Raw genomic sequence first — 16,055 nt, 5'->3', positions numbered from 1 at the left:
GGTACGGCGGGGGGGGGGGGGGGGGGGGGGGGGGGGGGGCGGTGGACTAAAGGTGTAAATGAGGTATTTTGTAATTTTTTTTTTTAAATCACCATTTTCTCTCTTATGTGGAGTTTGGAAGGAGAAACCAATAATAATAATAAGAGAAACAAAGAGCAAAGCTGCAGCTTACAAGTAATGGAAATGTGATTTGTCTCTGCGTTGCTATTTTCATGCCAGTATGCTGCATACATTGGCCTTCTTTCATTTTTGAGCTCTCAGACTCTGTCCTTCTTGGCATCTTCCTCCATTGATCTTTTCTCCAAGAAATCCGCATAAAAAACTTTGTGGATTGGACTTGATTTGATAATTTATTGTTCTGTTTCTTTCCACATGCACACACTTAAAAATACATGTATTAATAATATGAAAAGTTGAGCAAGGAAAAACTGATAATTTTGAGTCTCCATATCTTCATCAATAGTAGACTGTAAAAAATGCATTCAACTTGTTATTCTTTTCAATCTCACTTATGTTTCAGAAAAAAATTCTACTCTACATTATAGTATTCCTTGACCCTATAAGACGTGAATTTAGTTAGAGTCGTATATGCATTCATTGACATTTTTGGAATTTATCATCATACCTAACTGTACTTTCTCTATTTCAGGCTGGTGTTGAAATTGCCAAACTTTTTCTAAATGAAGGGGAGACGGTATGCTCAATTTGTAAATTATTGATACTAAGAATTGAAGCTTCATTGTAAAGGAATATGCATATATTCTTAATATTTAATAACTTGCTTTACCCTACTGATTTTGGGCAGATAACTTACACTGTTGGAAGGGATCCACAGTACACACGAAGTATTGTTGCAGAAGCTCCACCTCTAATTACTACCCCTGTTATTGTAAGCAACTATTCTCTTAGTAGAGTAACTAATTTTTGGTTATATGGAATCTGAGTAAATTCTCTCCTTTTTGTGTTTTATTATAAACAAGGTCCACAATTTTCCCAACTTCCAAATTGTGTTAAAATCGTTCCTAATTTAAGACAGTGATGTGTATTCCTGAGCACCACTAGGTTTGTAAGAGGTGGAAAGAAATGCAACTTAGCTATTCAAATTTGGGGACAAAAAATGGAACTTACTATTGTATTTGTAGATTGCACAGTAAGCATTATAGGACAAAATATTGAAAATAGTTTGGCAGATTTGCATGTTGGAGTCTTAGGTCTAGCACTGTTTCCATTGATGATCTACTGAATAAGAATGCCTGCAACACCAAATCTTAATGTAAAAGTTGTAGCTGGCTACTTATCTGGTAGTTCTGTCTCTATACTTCTATTGTATGGATTATTTTACCTTCTGACTTCTAATGCAGATTCTGGTGAATAAAAATACAGCAAGTGCCAGTGAAATTGTGAGCTACTCAAACTGTACTCTTTTCCTATGGTATATTTTGTCACAATGAACACTCCTTGAACTATGATTTTCACCTCAGGTTGCTACTGCACTTCATGATAACTGCCGAGCTGTCCTTGTTGGGGAACGGACTTATGGAAAGGTCTTACTATTTATTGGATTTTTCAAAATCTTCATACAAGTACTCTAATTTTGAGTAGTAATAAAATGTATGGAAAGAATATTGCAATATATTTACGCGTACTGCTAGTGAAAGTTTTACTCTGTCCCTTTTGATGATCCCCAAGAATTTCTATGGGATACGTCCTTAATATAGAGAGCAATGGCGTGGCAAGTATTCAATAACTCAATACATTGTTTACTTTTGCTGGGCAGGGCCTGATTCAATCTGTCTTCGAGCTTCAAGATGGGTCGGGTGTAGTTGTTACTATTGGGAAGTATGTCACACCAAATCACATGGACATTAACGGCAACGGTATTGAGCCTGATTTCAGGAATCTCCCTGGTAAGCACCTTTCAGTCCATTAGTTATAATGAAAGAGGGAAGTGTCCTCCGCCTATAATCTAATATACACACGCATCAAATGCTTGCAGCTTGGAACGAAGTCTCCAAACACCTGTCTAAATGTCACAAGCCAAAAGACGGATAACACCAAGGTTTCCGATGGTTTGCAATTACCCATCTCTTTCTTGGATTTCCCAATCTCCTTATTGCCTAATCCATTGTGTGTATATAGGTTTCGTGGTTCCCGAGCTCTTCCACTTCAGATCATTATCCATGTCTGGATGGATTTATCGCTTGGACTTCCTTCATTGGGTTCTTTAATTCAACCCAAAAACAATCGTTTACAGTGAAAAGGGACGAAGATGCAAGCAGTTGATTAAAGTTTACTAAACCAAAAAGCCAACTGGTCATATGGTGTGATCCTTGCGTGTAAAGGTTCTGGTAGAAGAAATCTGCCGATTTGTCCTAGGATATTTTGTACATAAAGTGATACTTGCAGTATATTGATGTCTATACAGAATCAGATTATATTCTTCTGAGATGCTTTTGGACTGAAAACCTAAGACTAGTAGAAAACATGAAATTCTTGGTAGGATTTGTGGTCAGCCAATGTAAATACATGTTCATTTTCTTTCACACTGCGTTTCATTTCTCTCTCGTGTAATACACTATTAGATTTAACAATCCAAACATGCTTAGATCTTTTAGCGCGCTTATTACATAAATTATTGATGAAGGAAATAGTTAGCTCACTCATATGTCTCGGGCAAATTATATCGTGTATTTTGAGATTCATCTTGCAAGTTGAATCTTGATATAAATTCATTTTTAGTATATTATAGATTATATATCTATTATATTTTGATACAAGTTCATATGAAAAATGATTTTGTGTCTAATGTTGTAAAAATCAACCTAGGCCTACCTAGGTGGCTAGGTACTAGGTGCTCCTAGGCCGAGGTAAAACGGCGTGTAAGCTGTTACTAATCAGCTGGTTGCTTAAATGGCCGAGTTAACTCCGAACTTAGTTGAGTCATCGAATTTTTTTTTTATAATTAATTTTCGTTTTGAGTGGAAATTAGGCGGCCCGGCCGCCTAGTGCCTTCTGCAACATTGCTTGTATCAAGATTCACAGTATAACAATTGATGATCTTAGCCCCAGACATGTTGGCTAGGGGTGCATGATTAACCAAGGTGTGAGGTTAGCTCAAGCCCCGAGCTCGAAAGCACAATCTAAGTTAAACAAGAACTTGTTCTAAGGTTTAATTATTAATCTTGTATAAAATCTTGCAGAAAAATAGTAAATAAATAAAGTAACAGGATCCGTAATATAATACTCCGTATCATATTATCATCATGGGAAAGAGAGAGAAAGAGAGATTCCTAAAGAAACGTAAACAATATTCAACCCTGCGACCAAACTCCTGATTAGAGCCACCAATCTCAAGAATGGTATCAAAAAGCAATTTTTAAATGAGCTTGAAACCTTTAACTTACAAGGTTGTAGCCCATCTTTAGACACTTTGCATCTTAAGATTGTCCATTTTAGAAAGCACCAGGTGTCTGCAACATCCAATTTTTTGTTGCCAGTTTCTTGTCTTTCCACTGTACACATCACCAAAAAGGTAGAGACACTTGAGAGTTATGGGGGTGGGGGGGTACGAAGACAAATTCTGTGTTTTATGATATCGCCAGACCAATCCTAAATCCCGAGTCGCCCAAACAGCCTCCCAGTCAGTCCTGTCATTGATTTTGCACAAATGGGACCCATCTCGACACTTTTGTTAATTTGGAGAGCCCTCAAAGTGTTAGAACATCCTACCAGTAAAATGCTAACTTTAAGTCAAATAGTCGACCACTTGAGCTAACCCTACGGGGCCTTTTTGTAAAACACCATGCTGCTGCAACATGGTTATTTGTACAGAAAACCACCATTGAAAAAGCTTGAGACTTGCATTTCCAAACAGATCTCCCCTTTTTCCCCTATGGCCCTCCCCAAACATCTTTTCTCCTATTTAGGCACCTTCCCTTGCTTGCACTTCCCACCTATCCAATGCCTCCTCCCCTAAGTTTTCTTTTATTCCATAACACTAACCTCTGCTCTAATCCAAGAAACCTTTGATTCTTCACACTTTATTATTTATATATATACAATCTCCTCCAAAAATGGCTTCTCCCTCACAGCATACATTATTTCTATTGCTTCTCTTCTTTGAGAAATCACCCATTTTCTGTCAACCCATCAGAGCCATTAACAACAAGACATTATTATTCATTGCAACTGGAAGGATGGGTTCAGGAGCTCCATGCAGTGCCATCTCATGTCTCTTCTTCTGTCTCTTCCTTCTTCCAGGTAATGTTTTCTCGAGTTTCATCTGATGTATGAGCAGCAAAAAACATCTGATCAGATAATATTGGCAGATTTCGAAACATAAGAATTGCAGAATAATAGAATTTCAGGAGTTTTCTATGGTACCGATAGTATTAGGCACAATCATGTATGATTATGATATACTTGATTGTATCAGGTACTATTAGTACTAGTGCTGATAGTATCCGGTACAAGAAAAAATAGTAGATATGATTGTACCTGGTATTATCAGCATCGGTGCCACTAGGCACCATACACACACTTCACCCTTTAATTGGGTTGGCCCGGTGCAAACAAGGATTAGTCTGAGTATGGTATTGGCTTAAAGGGGACTCCTATAGTTAGGGTCTACTCAGGACACCTCGTGGTCTAACAAAAAAAGGTTTCTGGCTGGCTATGCCTTCACAGCTAGATATGCTTTAAAACATGGAAATATGCATGAAGAACAGTGCTTTATATCTATACAATCTTTTGTAAATATTCGTTCTGAATCCAGCATTATGAGTTAAGATGATGCAGTTTTCGACAAAACTTATAGGAGATGATTGCATGCATGTATGCAAATCCTAGAATGTGGGAGTCTGTCTGTTCAAGGATTGTGTTAAATTCTTGATGAGGATATGGAATTGAAGAAAACATATTCAGAAGGAAAGTATCAATGTGGTTTACTGTTTCTTCAGGTACAAGCATATCAGAGAAACACCCCTCAGAAGCAATCAGGAAAAGCAAAAAAATAGGTTTTCAAGATGAGCAAATTACCTTTTCCCGAACGATGTATGATAACCAGCTTGATACGGCTCCAGATAATGTTCCCATCATCAATCCAACTACACCGCCAAGTGACACAAATCCAGATATAAATCCTAATCCTAATCCCAATCCAAATCCAGATATAAATCCTAATCCTAATCCTAATCCCAATCCAGGCACAACAAATCCGAATCCTAATCCCAATCCCAATCCAGGCACAACAAATCCTAATCCCAATCCCAACCCCAACCCCAACCCCAATCCCAATCCCAATCCAGGGGCAACAAATCCAAACCCAACTACAAATCCCACGCCAACAAATGGTCCTGGAACCTCAGGCGGGTCATGGTGTATTGCCAACCCAGGTGCTTCAGAGACTGCTTTACAGGTAGCCCTCGACTATGCTTGTGGATTTGGTGGTGCAGATTGTTCAGCCATTCAGCCAGGTGCAAGTTGTTATGACCCGAACACGCTTAAAGATCATGCCTCTTATGCATTCAATGACTACTACCAAAAAAACCCAGTTCCTACCAGCTGTGTCTTTGGAGGAACAGCACAGCTTGCTACTACTGATCCAAGTAAGAAACTCGTACAAAAATCACATCATGTCTTAATAATTTCTCCTATTTTTCTATCGTTTAGATTACCCGACTTTACATATCAAAATAAGAAATATACTGTAACCCGGCAATGAGGTTACATGCTTAGTTCTTGTTTTCTACCTTATGTTATATCTTATGCAAAACTAATATCTCATAGATTCAAGATTACTTATAAGTTTGAACCCCAAACCTATAGGCCCCTCTCACCCATGCCCTTGGGTTCTGTGAGAGGAGGTAAATCGCGAGGTATGAGTGCTTTGCTTTTTTCCCAAGGTTTATTCCTCTCCCAGTGAGGATTCGAACCCGGGTATTCGCTAGGCACTACACCCACACTTAACCTTCCGACCACTGAGCTATGCCCCGGGGGCAATTCAAGATTACTTATCATACTACTTTAGTCTATTAGATCATGACAGTTCTATTTTCCCCTATGTTATCCTTCAATCCCTACAGGTACTGGGAACTGTCACTATGCATCACCGAAAGCTACCCCCACACCCCCTGCACAGCCACCTCCAAGCCCCATGCCTCCTCCAACCCCCATGCCGCCAAGGTAAAATTTCTAAATCACATTGAATTTTGATAATACTTGGCTTAGAGCAAGGAAAAAATGGTTTAATTGAATTTCAATTACACTTTGTTTAAAACAAGTATATATTCATTTGTATTTTTTTCCTATACAGCATACCAACACCGGTGAGCCTGTATCCACCAGCTGGACAAACAACAGGCTATGTTCCGGAACCAACAGACTATGGAGCACCAACAGGTTCCCCCAACTCGGCATACGCCTTCTCAGGAAATCTAATACTAGGTGTCATGGTTTCTATCCTATCGCTCATTGCAACAAACCATATCTAAAGTCAGAATAAATGAAGGATTTGGCCATTGAAGTTGCAACAAGACAACAATTCATTTAGCGCCTCTACACACTATAATCTCTCTTAAGAGGCAGAGGGAATCGTCATGATGCTCGAGAGCTCATGACCCTTCACCAAGAGGCAGTTGCTATTTTTCACCTTTGTATGGCTTTTAGCACCAGTAGGAAGCCAGGAGATAGTGAAGAACAGCATCTTGATGTAGTCAGCATTTTATAGCTTTAATTCCACAGTTAATAAATATTTTAGACCACAAAATCTCAGTTCAATTTATTTAGCAAAAGAAGTCATGTACATTGCCCCGGGAACCGACATATGCTCTGAAGACAAATACTCCATTACTGGGAAACTTACTCAATGCTAGAAAGCCTTTAAAGATTAGCTGAACCATTAACCCTAATCTTAAACTAAGATCATTCTAAACCCCCACAAGGTTGAAACTTTACAATTTTCCCTGTGATCCTTATTCTTAACAATCTGCCCTTGACCCTTGAGACATTCTTTCAAGCATCGGTAATAGTGTAATACAAAATAAATAAATAAATAAAACCTTAAAGTTTAAAGCATCGTGCAAGAATGTGAAGGTGTAACTTTTAACGAGTCCAACAAAATGAACTGACTATAGTGATTTTTATGCCTCCTCATTGTCAAAGATTAAAAGAAATATGGATATTATTAGCCCAATAATTTACATGAGAAGCCAATTTCATGATGCTTCTCTATTCAGTTCAGATCAAGAGCAACCAAGGTACAACAACAATACACAAGATGGCTAGGGTTGCAATGATTGAACCTTGATCAAATGCTTTTCGCAAGCTTCCAATCCGTGAGAAATGCTGGAAAGCTAGATACGCTGATATCAGTAAGGAAAGAACGACCCCCTCCTTTGTCCCCCTGCCAAGCGCAATAAAGAGGAATTGAACATCGATATAAACAAATTAGAATGCTAATGAAGTCAGCAAATGAATTTTACTAACCTTAAGTTTGAAACTTGATAAGGGGACACAATTACCATCAGTAATGCAATAAATGGAAGTTCCAGTTCACCTGAAAATAAAGAAGTTGGATGGCCAATCTCAGGTATCTTTAATATGAGCATCTTTGACAACTCAAAATTGGTATTTCCACTTGTTTGGTTCAATTTCCATGCAATGCAGTAAGACACAACTGATTTGCCACATTCTTAATTGTTATTCTTTTCCTTCTATTTTCCCCTCTAGAAATGTTAGGGGAATAAGATTTATTTTGTGAAACAAGATTAGTAGTATTAACTTTTGAATTTGAAATTTCTTAACTGATTTGCCCTCGTATGGTTTTCTCATTATGAAAAAGATGAATACTGCAACATTTTTACTCGTCAAAGAAATGAAATAAAATACCAAAGCAGAAAACAAGAGATTCAATATTAGGCTCAGTATGGGTGAAGCCCTCGTGTTCATTTCATCAAGTCTTAAGTTAACAAGCAGAAAAAAAAAACCAGGAATTTCTATCTGACATTTCTAAGATTTCTAAAATAGGCAACTCCATGTTTCAAATAATGTTGATTGGGTATACTATATTACTTAAAGAGTGACCAATATAACAAAGCACAGAAACTACCATAAAACTTACCAGGAAAGAAGAAAAAAAGGCGAACAAGCAGTGCTAAGAATGCTGTCCAAAAGCCATACTCACCCCTGCAAATCAACGTTCAATTTGTTTATTGAAGCTTGGAATTTAATAGCATGCACTCACCATGATGATAAACCACAAAAATTAAGGAGAGAGGCTTACTTGATCCATGAGTCGAGAGTTGAAGGGGCTTGCAAAGCAAACAAAGGAACAAGAAAAGATTTGTGAATAGAAGTTCCCTTGGCAAGCATCAAAACCCTAAGGAAGAGAATCGAATAATTGTGAGAATAAAACATGCAAGTCTTGACACTTATACTAAACAGCATTGACCTAAAAATAGCCCCAATGTCATAGTAATCATGTGAAGATTCAGAGGAAAATGGAGGAAAAGAATCATCATATAGTCTTATGTCTAAGCAAATATTTATACTTTCATTGGGTCTTTAGGACCAATCCAAATTTCTAGACTGATCATTTCAGCTTGGGAAAGTAGGAATCAATTAAAAAAAAACATTTAGCTGTGAACCATGGTAAAATTGAAATTTTATTAGAAAATGAGAATATCCAAGATCAAGATAACAGCTTGAAAGGAAGACCAGAGACTGTGCTATACTTTTATTGCCAAACATTTACAAATAAGAAAGGATGCGCAAACAGTAAAAATAATAATAACAAAAACAGTGAAAAAAATATTTACTTACACAGAGGAGACAGTGCAGACCCAATGGAGATTTCGAGGGGTCAGAGCCGCAGAGTAACAAACCACTCCACTTCTCAGTCTCTTCTTCATCCCTCCCTTGAGATCAACCGAAACACTGAAACAGATGCATATGAAATAGAAAATTTAAAAAAAAAAAATCAAGAATTTCTCATTTAAAGATCAAAACTTTTTTGAACAGGTTAACTGAGACTAAGGTCACAAACCATGAATGCTATAAAGAAAAACGAAATTTGAAAACCTTTTACCTGAGGGGGTTGTATTTGTAGCCAAGAAAGGTGGAGCTTTGGAGCGAAGGGGATTGAGAAGAGAAACGGGAAAGTGTGGGGCGGTGAAAAGGCGGAGGAGACTTCAAAGAAAGCAAGCCATTGCTGTAGAGAGAGGAGCGGGATGGATAGGATAGAGAAAGACTCAGCATTTTCTCTGTATCGTTTTCGCCGACTAATTGGGGAAGATAGTCAGATAGTGGGAGGAGATAGCAGTATAGCTCAGAGTGATGGATCGGTGACAGCACTCCCAAGAACTTAACAATCAAGTAACATTGTCATAGGTCGCCAATTGCCATCTGTCAATATTTCTAGATATAGGTGTTGTAGCCCGTGGGCTTGACAGTAATGACTGAAAACAACACTTTTTTTTTAGGGTCAAATTTGTTGTTTGGTAAATGACTGTTAGCGGATTGTGTTGGCTGTTTGGATTAAAAAGTATGATTAGTTGATAACATTAGTTTATTGTAGAAAATTGTTTGATAGATTAACTGTTAGCTGATAGCTGTTGGTATAATTTCTTTTATCAAAAAGCTAATTGAAAAGACTATTTGAGTAACCTTTTGAATTTTAGCATTTTGGAATTACAAAAAGCTTATTAACCAAACAACTAAATAGTGGTCAAATAAGCCAAAATTGGCTGATAGGCTGATTATTTACCAAACAGGGCCAAAGTACCTGTAAGGTTCGTGTACTATAGTGTTTTGTTCAATTTAGTCTCTATTTAATTCAATTTAGTCTCTATTTTTTTTTTTTTGAAAACCAACATCCAATATTATTAAATCAATCGAACAATACAATCGGGAATAGAAGAAGTCCAACAAGACGGACCAGTTTGCGAACGAGCCGCTCTAGCTAAGGCATGAGCACACTTATTCACTGGTCTAGAAATATACTCAAAAGACACTATTTCAAAGTGTCGACTTAATTCTTGACATGCACTAATAACACATCCAGCGTAAGATAAATCAGATCCTGAACCATTCAACAATAAGCAAACCGTCTGACAATCTGAGAGAACCTTAACTTTAGTATAATCTCTTTCCTTAACCCATGAAAGAGCTTCTTTAACAGTCATAGCCTCGGCCAAATGAGCATCGTTTAAACACCTTAAAGAACCATTTCGGGCTGCCAAGAAGCTTCCATCCCCATCCAATACCATGCAACCAAAAAAGGCCTGATCCTGGTCTGAGAAAACTGCTGCATCCACATAAACCATAATAACATCATGGGCAGCAGGTACAGGTTGTATAATTTGTGCAGATTCATCACTGTTAGTAACTGTTCAATTTAGTCAGGACAATACTTAACACCGTTTATTTTTTCCGTTAAGTCTGTCCATGTGGCATTGAAATTGCTATGTCACAATTTTGTGATTTGGCATAAAACTATAAAATTCAGCTCAAAATGAAGCAAGGTTTCAAACCCAATACCTCTTATCTAAATAAAGGACACCCTACCACTACACCACACATCCCACTTGTTTTATATTTGTTTAATATATATAGTAGTACTTTTCTTTGAAAGTACTAACATTTCAAAAAGGAAAATGGATTCACAAAATCAGATCACAAAAGATAAGACTTAGTATCCTCTTTTTTGTTTCTTTGTACGAAATTACACAGAAACTCAACCCTAAAAATTACATGTGAGTGGCAATTTTAGTTTTCCAAACAAAGTAATTGTGCTCATAAGTTTTGTATAGCTTAACATTTTCTTTACTTATGATATAGGAAATAAAGCGTGAAAAAACTAAGGGCAAACTACAGTTTTCAATTCGTGCAAGAGATTCTACACCATTTTCAGCCCAAGAAATCATCAATTACTTATTGGATTCATGAATTATTTTTTCATTATTGTGTATTAGTATTTAATACGTACGGTTTGGATACATGTGTTTTTAGACTATCAAACTTTTGGTGTCTTGTTTAAAATTAGTACATTGTGATGCTATTTAAGATGTTATGTGATGAATGAAAAGATGACAAATTTGCAAGATAATTTAATTTGACTAATAATTGAAACACACCTATAGTAGCAATCTAACAAAGAGGGATGTTAATCCTTACCTTCTATGATCTGATTCTGTGAATCCATTTTCCTTTTTGAAACTTTAGTACTTTAAAAGAAAAGTATTACTATACATATTAAACAAATATAAAACAAGTGGAATGTGTGGTGTAGTGGTAAAGTGTTCTTTGTTTAGACAAGAGATTTTAGGTTCAAAACCTTGCTTCATTTTGGGCTTTGACCCTTTTTGGAGATGATGATAGGCGTATTAGGCGTGCGGAGATTTGGGGGAAATGGAGAATTTAAGTTTTTATTTTAAAGTGCGTTAGTTTCGCTGTAAAATATTTGAAAAAATAAAAATTAAATTTCATAAAAAATAAATTATTAGGAAAACAGATTCCACTATTTGGTTGGTAGAAAAGAAATTACTGGGAATATTAATTCCATTTCGCTGGAAAATATTTTAAAAAATAAAATTTAAATTTCATAAAAAATAAATTATTAGGAAAACAGATTCCACTGTTTGGTTGGTAGAAAAGAAATTACTGGGAATATGAATTCTATTATTTTACTGGGAATATGAATTCCATTATTTGGTTAGGTTTAGAATGATAATGAATTATGAATATAAAGACCAATATGCCCTTAATAATAATGGTTTGACAATATATACATGTGTAATTAATAAATTTGGTTGAGGGTAAAATAGTTCAAAACTTAATACTTTCTTCCCACCTTTTTTGAAAAAGAAAATACTTAACTCTACTTAGGAATTTGTTTTCCTTCTTATTTGGAAAGTTAAATTCCATGGAAATCATTTTCTATCCAACCAAACAACTTATAATCTTTCATTTTCCTCAACTTTTTGGAAACCATTTTCCATCCAACCAAACATGACATTAATGAATTAAGTGAAATTGCATAGCTAGAGAACTTGTGGTTAGACTACATGAATGGGTCGATCGATATTAACTCATTGAGTTTCAGTAGCTTAGAAAAATATATATGAACAGATGTTACTGTAACAGAATTAATAACACTAAAAAAAATATGAAATTGCATATGTTTAAGGGCACTTTTTAAAATTTTTTTTTTAATGTAATGTCCTAATTATATTTTTTAAATTATGTATTGTGATCGATTTGGACCTTATTATTATTATTATTTTTTTTTTAAAAGTAGTGACTACGATTCTATAGCCACCCAAAAAAAGTTTTAAAAATAAAATAAAAACAAGTTTCAGTACAATAATACAGAAGTGCAAGATTTGCTACCGAATAATTTCGGCTTGACCTCTACGACCTTAAACCCCAATAACCCAATCAAATGAAAATTATAATCCAACAAGCTCCGATGCTCCTCCGTTCACACTCTCCTTTTCCGGCGTTGCAGCGCCACCTGTAACCGCCTACCTTTCCGTACATCGAGTGTGATGTCACAGTTATCCTAGTTCTCGGCGAGGGGAACCAGTTTCGGTGTCAGTAATCTCTCATTCTCTCTGGCTTTACATGGATTCTCAGAGTTCCGATGTCGCAAACAGACCCCAATTCTCTGAAGGTTCAAGCTCAGCTACCTATTTTCTCACTTAAACTCTGATGTTTCATCTCGCCTTTATGGTTTTAGAGTGTTATGTGTGTATGCGGGTGTGCCATTTGAGGATATATGCCCAAAGTTTGAACCTTTTGCAGTGATCTTTACGAGTTTGCATCTCCGTGTTTGAATTTATTAATGCAGAGAGTAGGAAAGTTCAAGGTGATGTCGTAATGGAAAATGCTTTAGAGGAAGCTCAATCAGTTGCAGGTTTATAATCCTACTAATTTTTCACTCTTGGATTCTTGGTTTTCATTGAAGAAACGGATGTTTGTAAATGCTTGTACATGGATATGTCCCTGACTTTAATTATAATTTAAATGATGAAATTATATCTCTGTGTATGAAAATGTCTACAGCAGAAACTTAATTGGTGGATCTCTTATGGTAAATGTGTTGATTACTTGATTTCTCTTCAAAACCTATTATTGTCTGAATCACAGATCTCCAACAAGTACAATAGTGGTATTAGAGTTCTTTTCATTTTGACCAATTTTTCAGGAAAAAAAATGTTGAAACAAATTAAAGAAGTAGCAAATTTTGTTTTAAAGGAAACATAAACAGTCATCTGGATTATAATTTTCCTTGATTCTGAATAAATTCACTAACTAAGCTGATGTTACTATAATCATTAATCAAAATTTTCCTGATTAAGTTTGGTGCAAATACCCTGGAATAGTTGCTTGTTTTTGAAAAAGTCTATCACTCTTTCAGTGTTAGTTTTCATTTAAAAAATTCACTTAAATTTATGTGTTTGAATTATTGTACACTCAAGTATGTTTATTGATATATGTAAATGTCCATAATATTGGGATCTCTGCAGTACTTCCCTGGTACATTTACTTCTACCCAAAATTTTAGGAGAGCATATGGCGTATCACATGTGTGCGTATTTTGGGGTTGCCTGGTGCCACAAATGTAGCTATGTTTCTTGTTTTGTAGATAGCTGCCGTGAAAGACTTCATCAACTGATTAATGGAGACTCACTAGACTTTGGTGCTTGGAACTCACTGATCACAGAAATTGAGAAAATTCATCCTGTAAGTTGTCTATTCTACAGAACTTATACTCTGCCTTATAGTTGGTGACTGTGCTCTATACCAATTATTAGTTTGAAGCCATTAAAATGCATTTTGAGAATTTGGTTTAGTTGATGATAGCAGTCTAAACACAAAAATGTCCAGAACTGAAGTCTCATGCACTATGGTGTGTGAACTGTGCCAAGAATGCATTGGGCATTTTTGGTGTCTTATTTGTGTTTATGTGTTCGGTAAGAGGTTTACTATGTTACAGGTTACAAGTGACGATAGAAACCAACTGACTTGTTTTTAAAAAAGTATGAAAAATAATACTAATTGGTCTTACAAATTTGTAGAAATTGCAGAACATTCAGAATTTAAGAACAATATAACCTGAAATTGAGAGAAATAGACACAGCTGAAGAAAAAAAAATTGAAACATTAGATTCACAGCTACTCCAGAGTCCAGACATTCAGATCAAATTAGTTTGAAAGACAAACAAAAGGGGAACAATTTTGTTTTTATACCTAAATAAGAGCGGAATGTCACAATCACCCATCTTGAAGCAAGGAAAATGGTGATAGACAATATTATTGTAAAGCATATTAAATCCCAGTGCTGTTACCATGCCTTGTGGAGGACTTACAGTCAATGCAAAGCCTGCCTTTTTTGCCCCTAGTACTTGATCCTGTTGGGAGTTTTCATTTCCTATTCATTGTGCGCTCTATTTATCTTCCATGACATGTTCACAGAAACTGTGTCTATTTTTAAATGCTCTTTGGATAACACAAGCATATCAGAACAGAGTTGAATATGTGATCTGTGTTTTTGTGTTTGAGGCATAGTGAGGATTGTGATCACCTTTTATGCACTGGGTAAGTGTACTGGAGCTATAGAGAGGGTTTGTTTATTGATTGTGAAAATACCTCATTCTGCATTCAGTTGAGGAAGAGGGTTTGTTTCATGAGCACCTATTGTATGGTCTTCATATTTTTGACCCTCCTAACAGGATTAACCTTCTCTTTTTTGCTGATATGGTAGGAGTGGTCTAGGTTTATGTAATTTTCTATCTTGTGTTTTCTTCTGATGTATACAAAGAAATGTTAGTATTAAATTTTGGGAGTTTGAGAACAGAAAAATGATGAAGACCTTGTTGAATGAAATGCTATATATTCATGAAAAAGGTAAAAATGACCGTATCAGACCGTTCTTTGGGATATTAGTTCTTTTTCCATTTCTTTGTTTACTGAAGCAGAAGTCTTTCAAGGATACCACTTTCTGACATTTGCTGAATCAATGGGCTTTGATGTAGTTGGACTCTTTGTTTTTCATTTATGTTAGCTTTCGGAGGCCAGTTTTCTTTATGAAATTTGGAATAAATAATGATATGTATTTATCATTACAACTGCACCAAGATAGTGCACAAAAATTACTGATATCTATTTTGGTGCAGTGATAGTAATTGTAGAGCGCTTAGTAGGTCATCAACTTCCTCTGAAATTAATATTTTACCATTAAAAATATAAAATTTTTCTTTGGAAAAGTGCTTGGATAGTATTTATGTCTATACTTCTTTGTGATATTACAGTCTTTGAGAAGCTTTCGCTATGTGCATTAGCTTTTTTGTGTATGAGGGAGAAAGGAGGGTGAGGATGGTGCATATAATATTCAACTCTATTTTGAGGTTTCATGGATGGTGCAAGTGAAATCTGCTCTTGAAATTCTTTCAGGATGACATAGATATGATTTCTTTGGCTTATGACTCCCTTTTGTCGAAGTTCCCATTATGTCACTGGTATTGGAAGCGATATGCTTATCACAAGGCCCGGCTATGTAATGCTGATAAGGCTGTTGAAACCTTTGAGCAGGCAGTTGAGTTAACACCATTCTCTGTCGGTTTGTGGTATGAATATTGCCTCTTTGCCATAACTTATTCTGATGATCCAGATGATGTTCGTAGGTAAGTTCTTGGACATTGTCATGCAATAATAATCTGTAGTAAAATTTTCTTGGAAAGTTAATTCACATATCACACTTATGACATTTCTATTCATGCATAGTGAAAATGCTCTAACTGAATACCAGTAAAAGTTTCCAAATCACTCCCGTAATGTAGTTGGCTTCCCATTTAAAAATCATCAAGGCTCCAAATGGATCAAGAAGAAAGGCCAATTTTTTTGAGAATAGAGTTTAAAATAGCTTTCAAACAACAAAAGAGAAAGAAACTGTACCTGTTCTAAGTCTGGTGTTTCAAATTAGAGAGTAGAGACTCACAGTAAAGGATGCACTCTTTTGTGGTTTCTGTTTTGGATGGGGTTGGGGGGGGGGGGGG

The 16,055-nt window shown here is 36.0% G+C and overlaps 4 protein-coding genes and 1 long non-coding RNA gene across 7 annotated transcripts in view; 3 read left to right on the top strand and 2 right to left on the bottom strand.

The window, feature by feature from the left end:
* Nucleotides 1–2,614, top strand: part of LOC116015025 (carboxyl-terminal-processing peptidase 1, chloroplastic) — a 7,915-nt gene extending 5,301 nt beyond the window's left edge. Inside the window, exons 7-13 of the mRNA XM_031255011.1 lie at nt 650–694; nt 806–889; nt 1,362–1,400; nt 1,482–1,544; nt 1,778–1,907; nt 1,997–2,059; nt 2,140–2,614. Of these exons, the coding sequence (XP_031110871.1) occupies nt 650–694; nt 806–889; nt 1,362–1,400; nt 1,482–1,544; nt 1,778–1,907; nt 1,997–2,052 (417 nt within the window). The 3' untranslated portion in view covers nt 2,053–2,059; nt 2,140–2,614. The remainder of the gene's footprint in view (nt 1–649; nt 695–805; nt 890–1,361; nt 1,401–1,481; nt 1,545–1,777; nt 1,908–1,996; nt 2,060–2,139) is intronic.
* An 892-nt stretch (nt 2,615–3,506) lies between these two features.
* Nucleotides 3,507–5,168, bottom strand: LOC116014793. The gene is made up of 2 exons (XR_004097497.1): nt 5,038–5,168; nt 3,507–4,282 (listed from the first exon to the last, which is right to left on the bottom strand). It is a non-coding gene; the product is annotated as an uncharacterized LOC116014793 (long non-coding RNA).
* LOC116014575 (leucine-rich repeat extensin-like protein 5) lies at nt 4,050–6,766 on the top strand. Its single transcript, XM_031254614.1, has 4 exons — nt 4,050–4,260; nt 4,959–5,606; nt 6,084–6,183; nt 6,314–6,766. Exons 1-4 carry the CDS (start codon nt 4,074–4,076, stop codon nt 6,489–6,491), a joined length of 1,113 nt encoding a protein of 370 aa, XP_031110474.1. The 5' UTR covers nt 4,050–4,073; the 3' UTR covers nt 6,492–6,766.
* Nucleotides 6,767–7,077: 311 nt separating this feature from the next.
* On the bottom strand, nt 7,078–9,384 carry LOC116014710 (cold-regulated 413 inner membrane protein 1, chloroplastic-like). Its single transcript, XM_031254685.1, has 6 exons — nt 9,086–9,384; nt 8,821–8,934; nt 8,282–8,377; nt 8,120–8,184; nt 7,486–7,555; nt 7,078–7,402 (listed from the first exon to the last, which is right to left on the bottom strand). Exons 1-6 carry the CDS (start codon nt 9,253–9,255, stop codon nt 7,237–7,239), a joined length of 681 nt encoding a protein of 226 aa, XP_031110545.1. The 5' UTR covers nt 9,256–9,384; the 3' UTR covers nt 7,078–7,236.
* Nucleotides 9,385–12,389: 3,005 nt separating this feature from the next.
* Nucleotides 12,390–16,055, top strand: part of LOC116025949 — a 12,872-nt gene continuing 9,206 nt past the window's right edge. For 2 of the 3 annotated variants that reach the window (XM_031267374.1, XM_031267356.1), the window contains exons 1-4: nt 12,390–12,670; nt 12,848–12,913; nt 13,646–13,743; nt 15,454–15,683. In XM_031267374.1, coding sequence (XP_031123234.1) covers nt 12,622–12,670; nt 12,848–12,913; nt 13,646–13,743; nt 15,454–15,683 — 443 coding nt within the window. In that variant the 5' untranslated portion in view covers nt 12,390–12,621. The remainder of the gene's footprint in view (nt 12,671–12,847; nt 12,914–13,645; nt 13,744–15,453; nt 15,684–16,055) is intronic. The other variant, XM_031267366.1, reaches the window with a different exon arrangement.

This window comes from Ipomoea triloba, chromosome 1, assembly GCF_003576645.1.
Source record: "Ipomoea triloba cultivar NCNSP0323 chromosome 1, ASM357664v1".
In the NCBI taxonomy this organism is placed as follows: Eukaryota; Viridiplantae; Streptophyta; class Magnoliopsida; order Solanales; family Convolvulaceae; genus Ipomoea; species Ipomoea triloba.
This window is presented reverse-complemented; position numbering and strand designations above follow the sequence as displayed.

Coding starts and splice junctions, on each gene's coding strand:
- LOC116014575 (XM_031254614.1), top strand. CDS start 4,074: ATGGCTTCTCCCTCACAGCATACATTATTTCTATTGCTTCTCTTCTTT. Junction 4,261..4,958: donor CTGTCTCTTCCTTCTTCCAG/GTAATGTTTTCT, acceptor CTGTTTCTTCAG/GTACAAGCATATCAGAGAAA. Junction 6,184..6,313: donor CCAACCCCCATGCCGCCAAG/GTAAAATTTCTA, acceptor TTTCCTATACAG/CATACCAACACCGGTGAGCC.
- LOC116014710 (XM_031254685.1), bottom strand. CDS start 9,255: ATGCTGAGTCTTTCTCTATCCTATCCATCCCGCTCCTCTCTCTACAGC. Junction 8,378..8,820: donor GTCTGCACTGTCTCCTCTGT/GTAAGTAAATAT, acceptor TCTCTTCCTTAG/GGTTTTGATGCTTGCCAAGG. Junction 7,556..8,119: donor CCTTTTTTTCTTCTTTCCTG/GTAAGTTTTATG, acceptor CTTTATTTTCAG/GTGAACTGGAACTTCCATTT.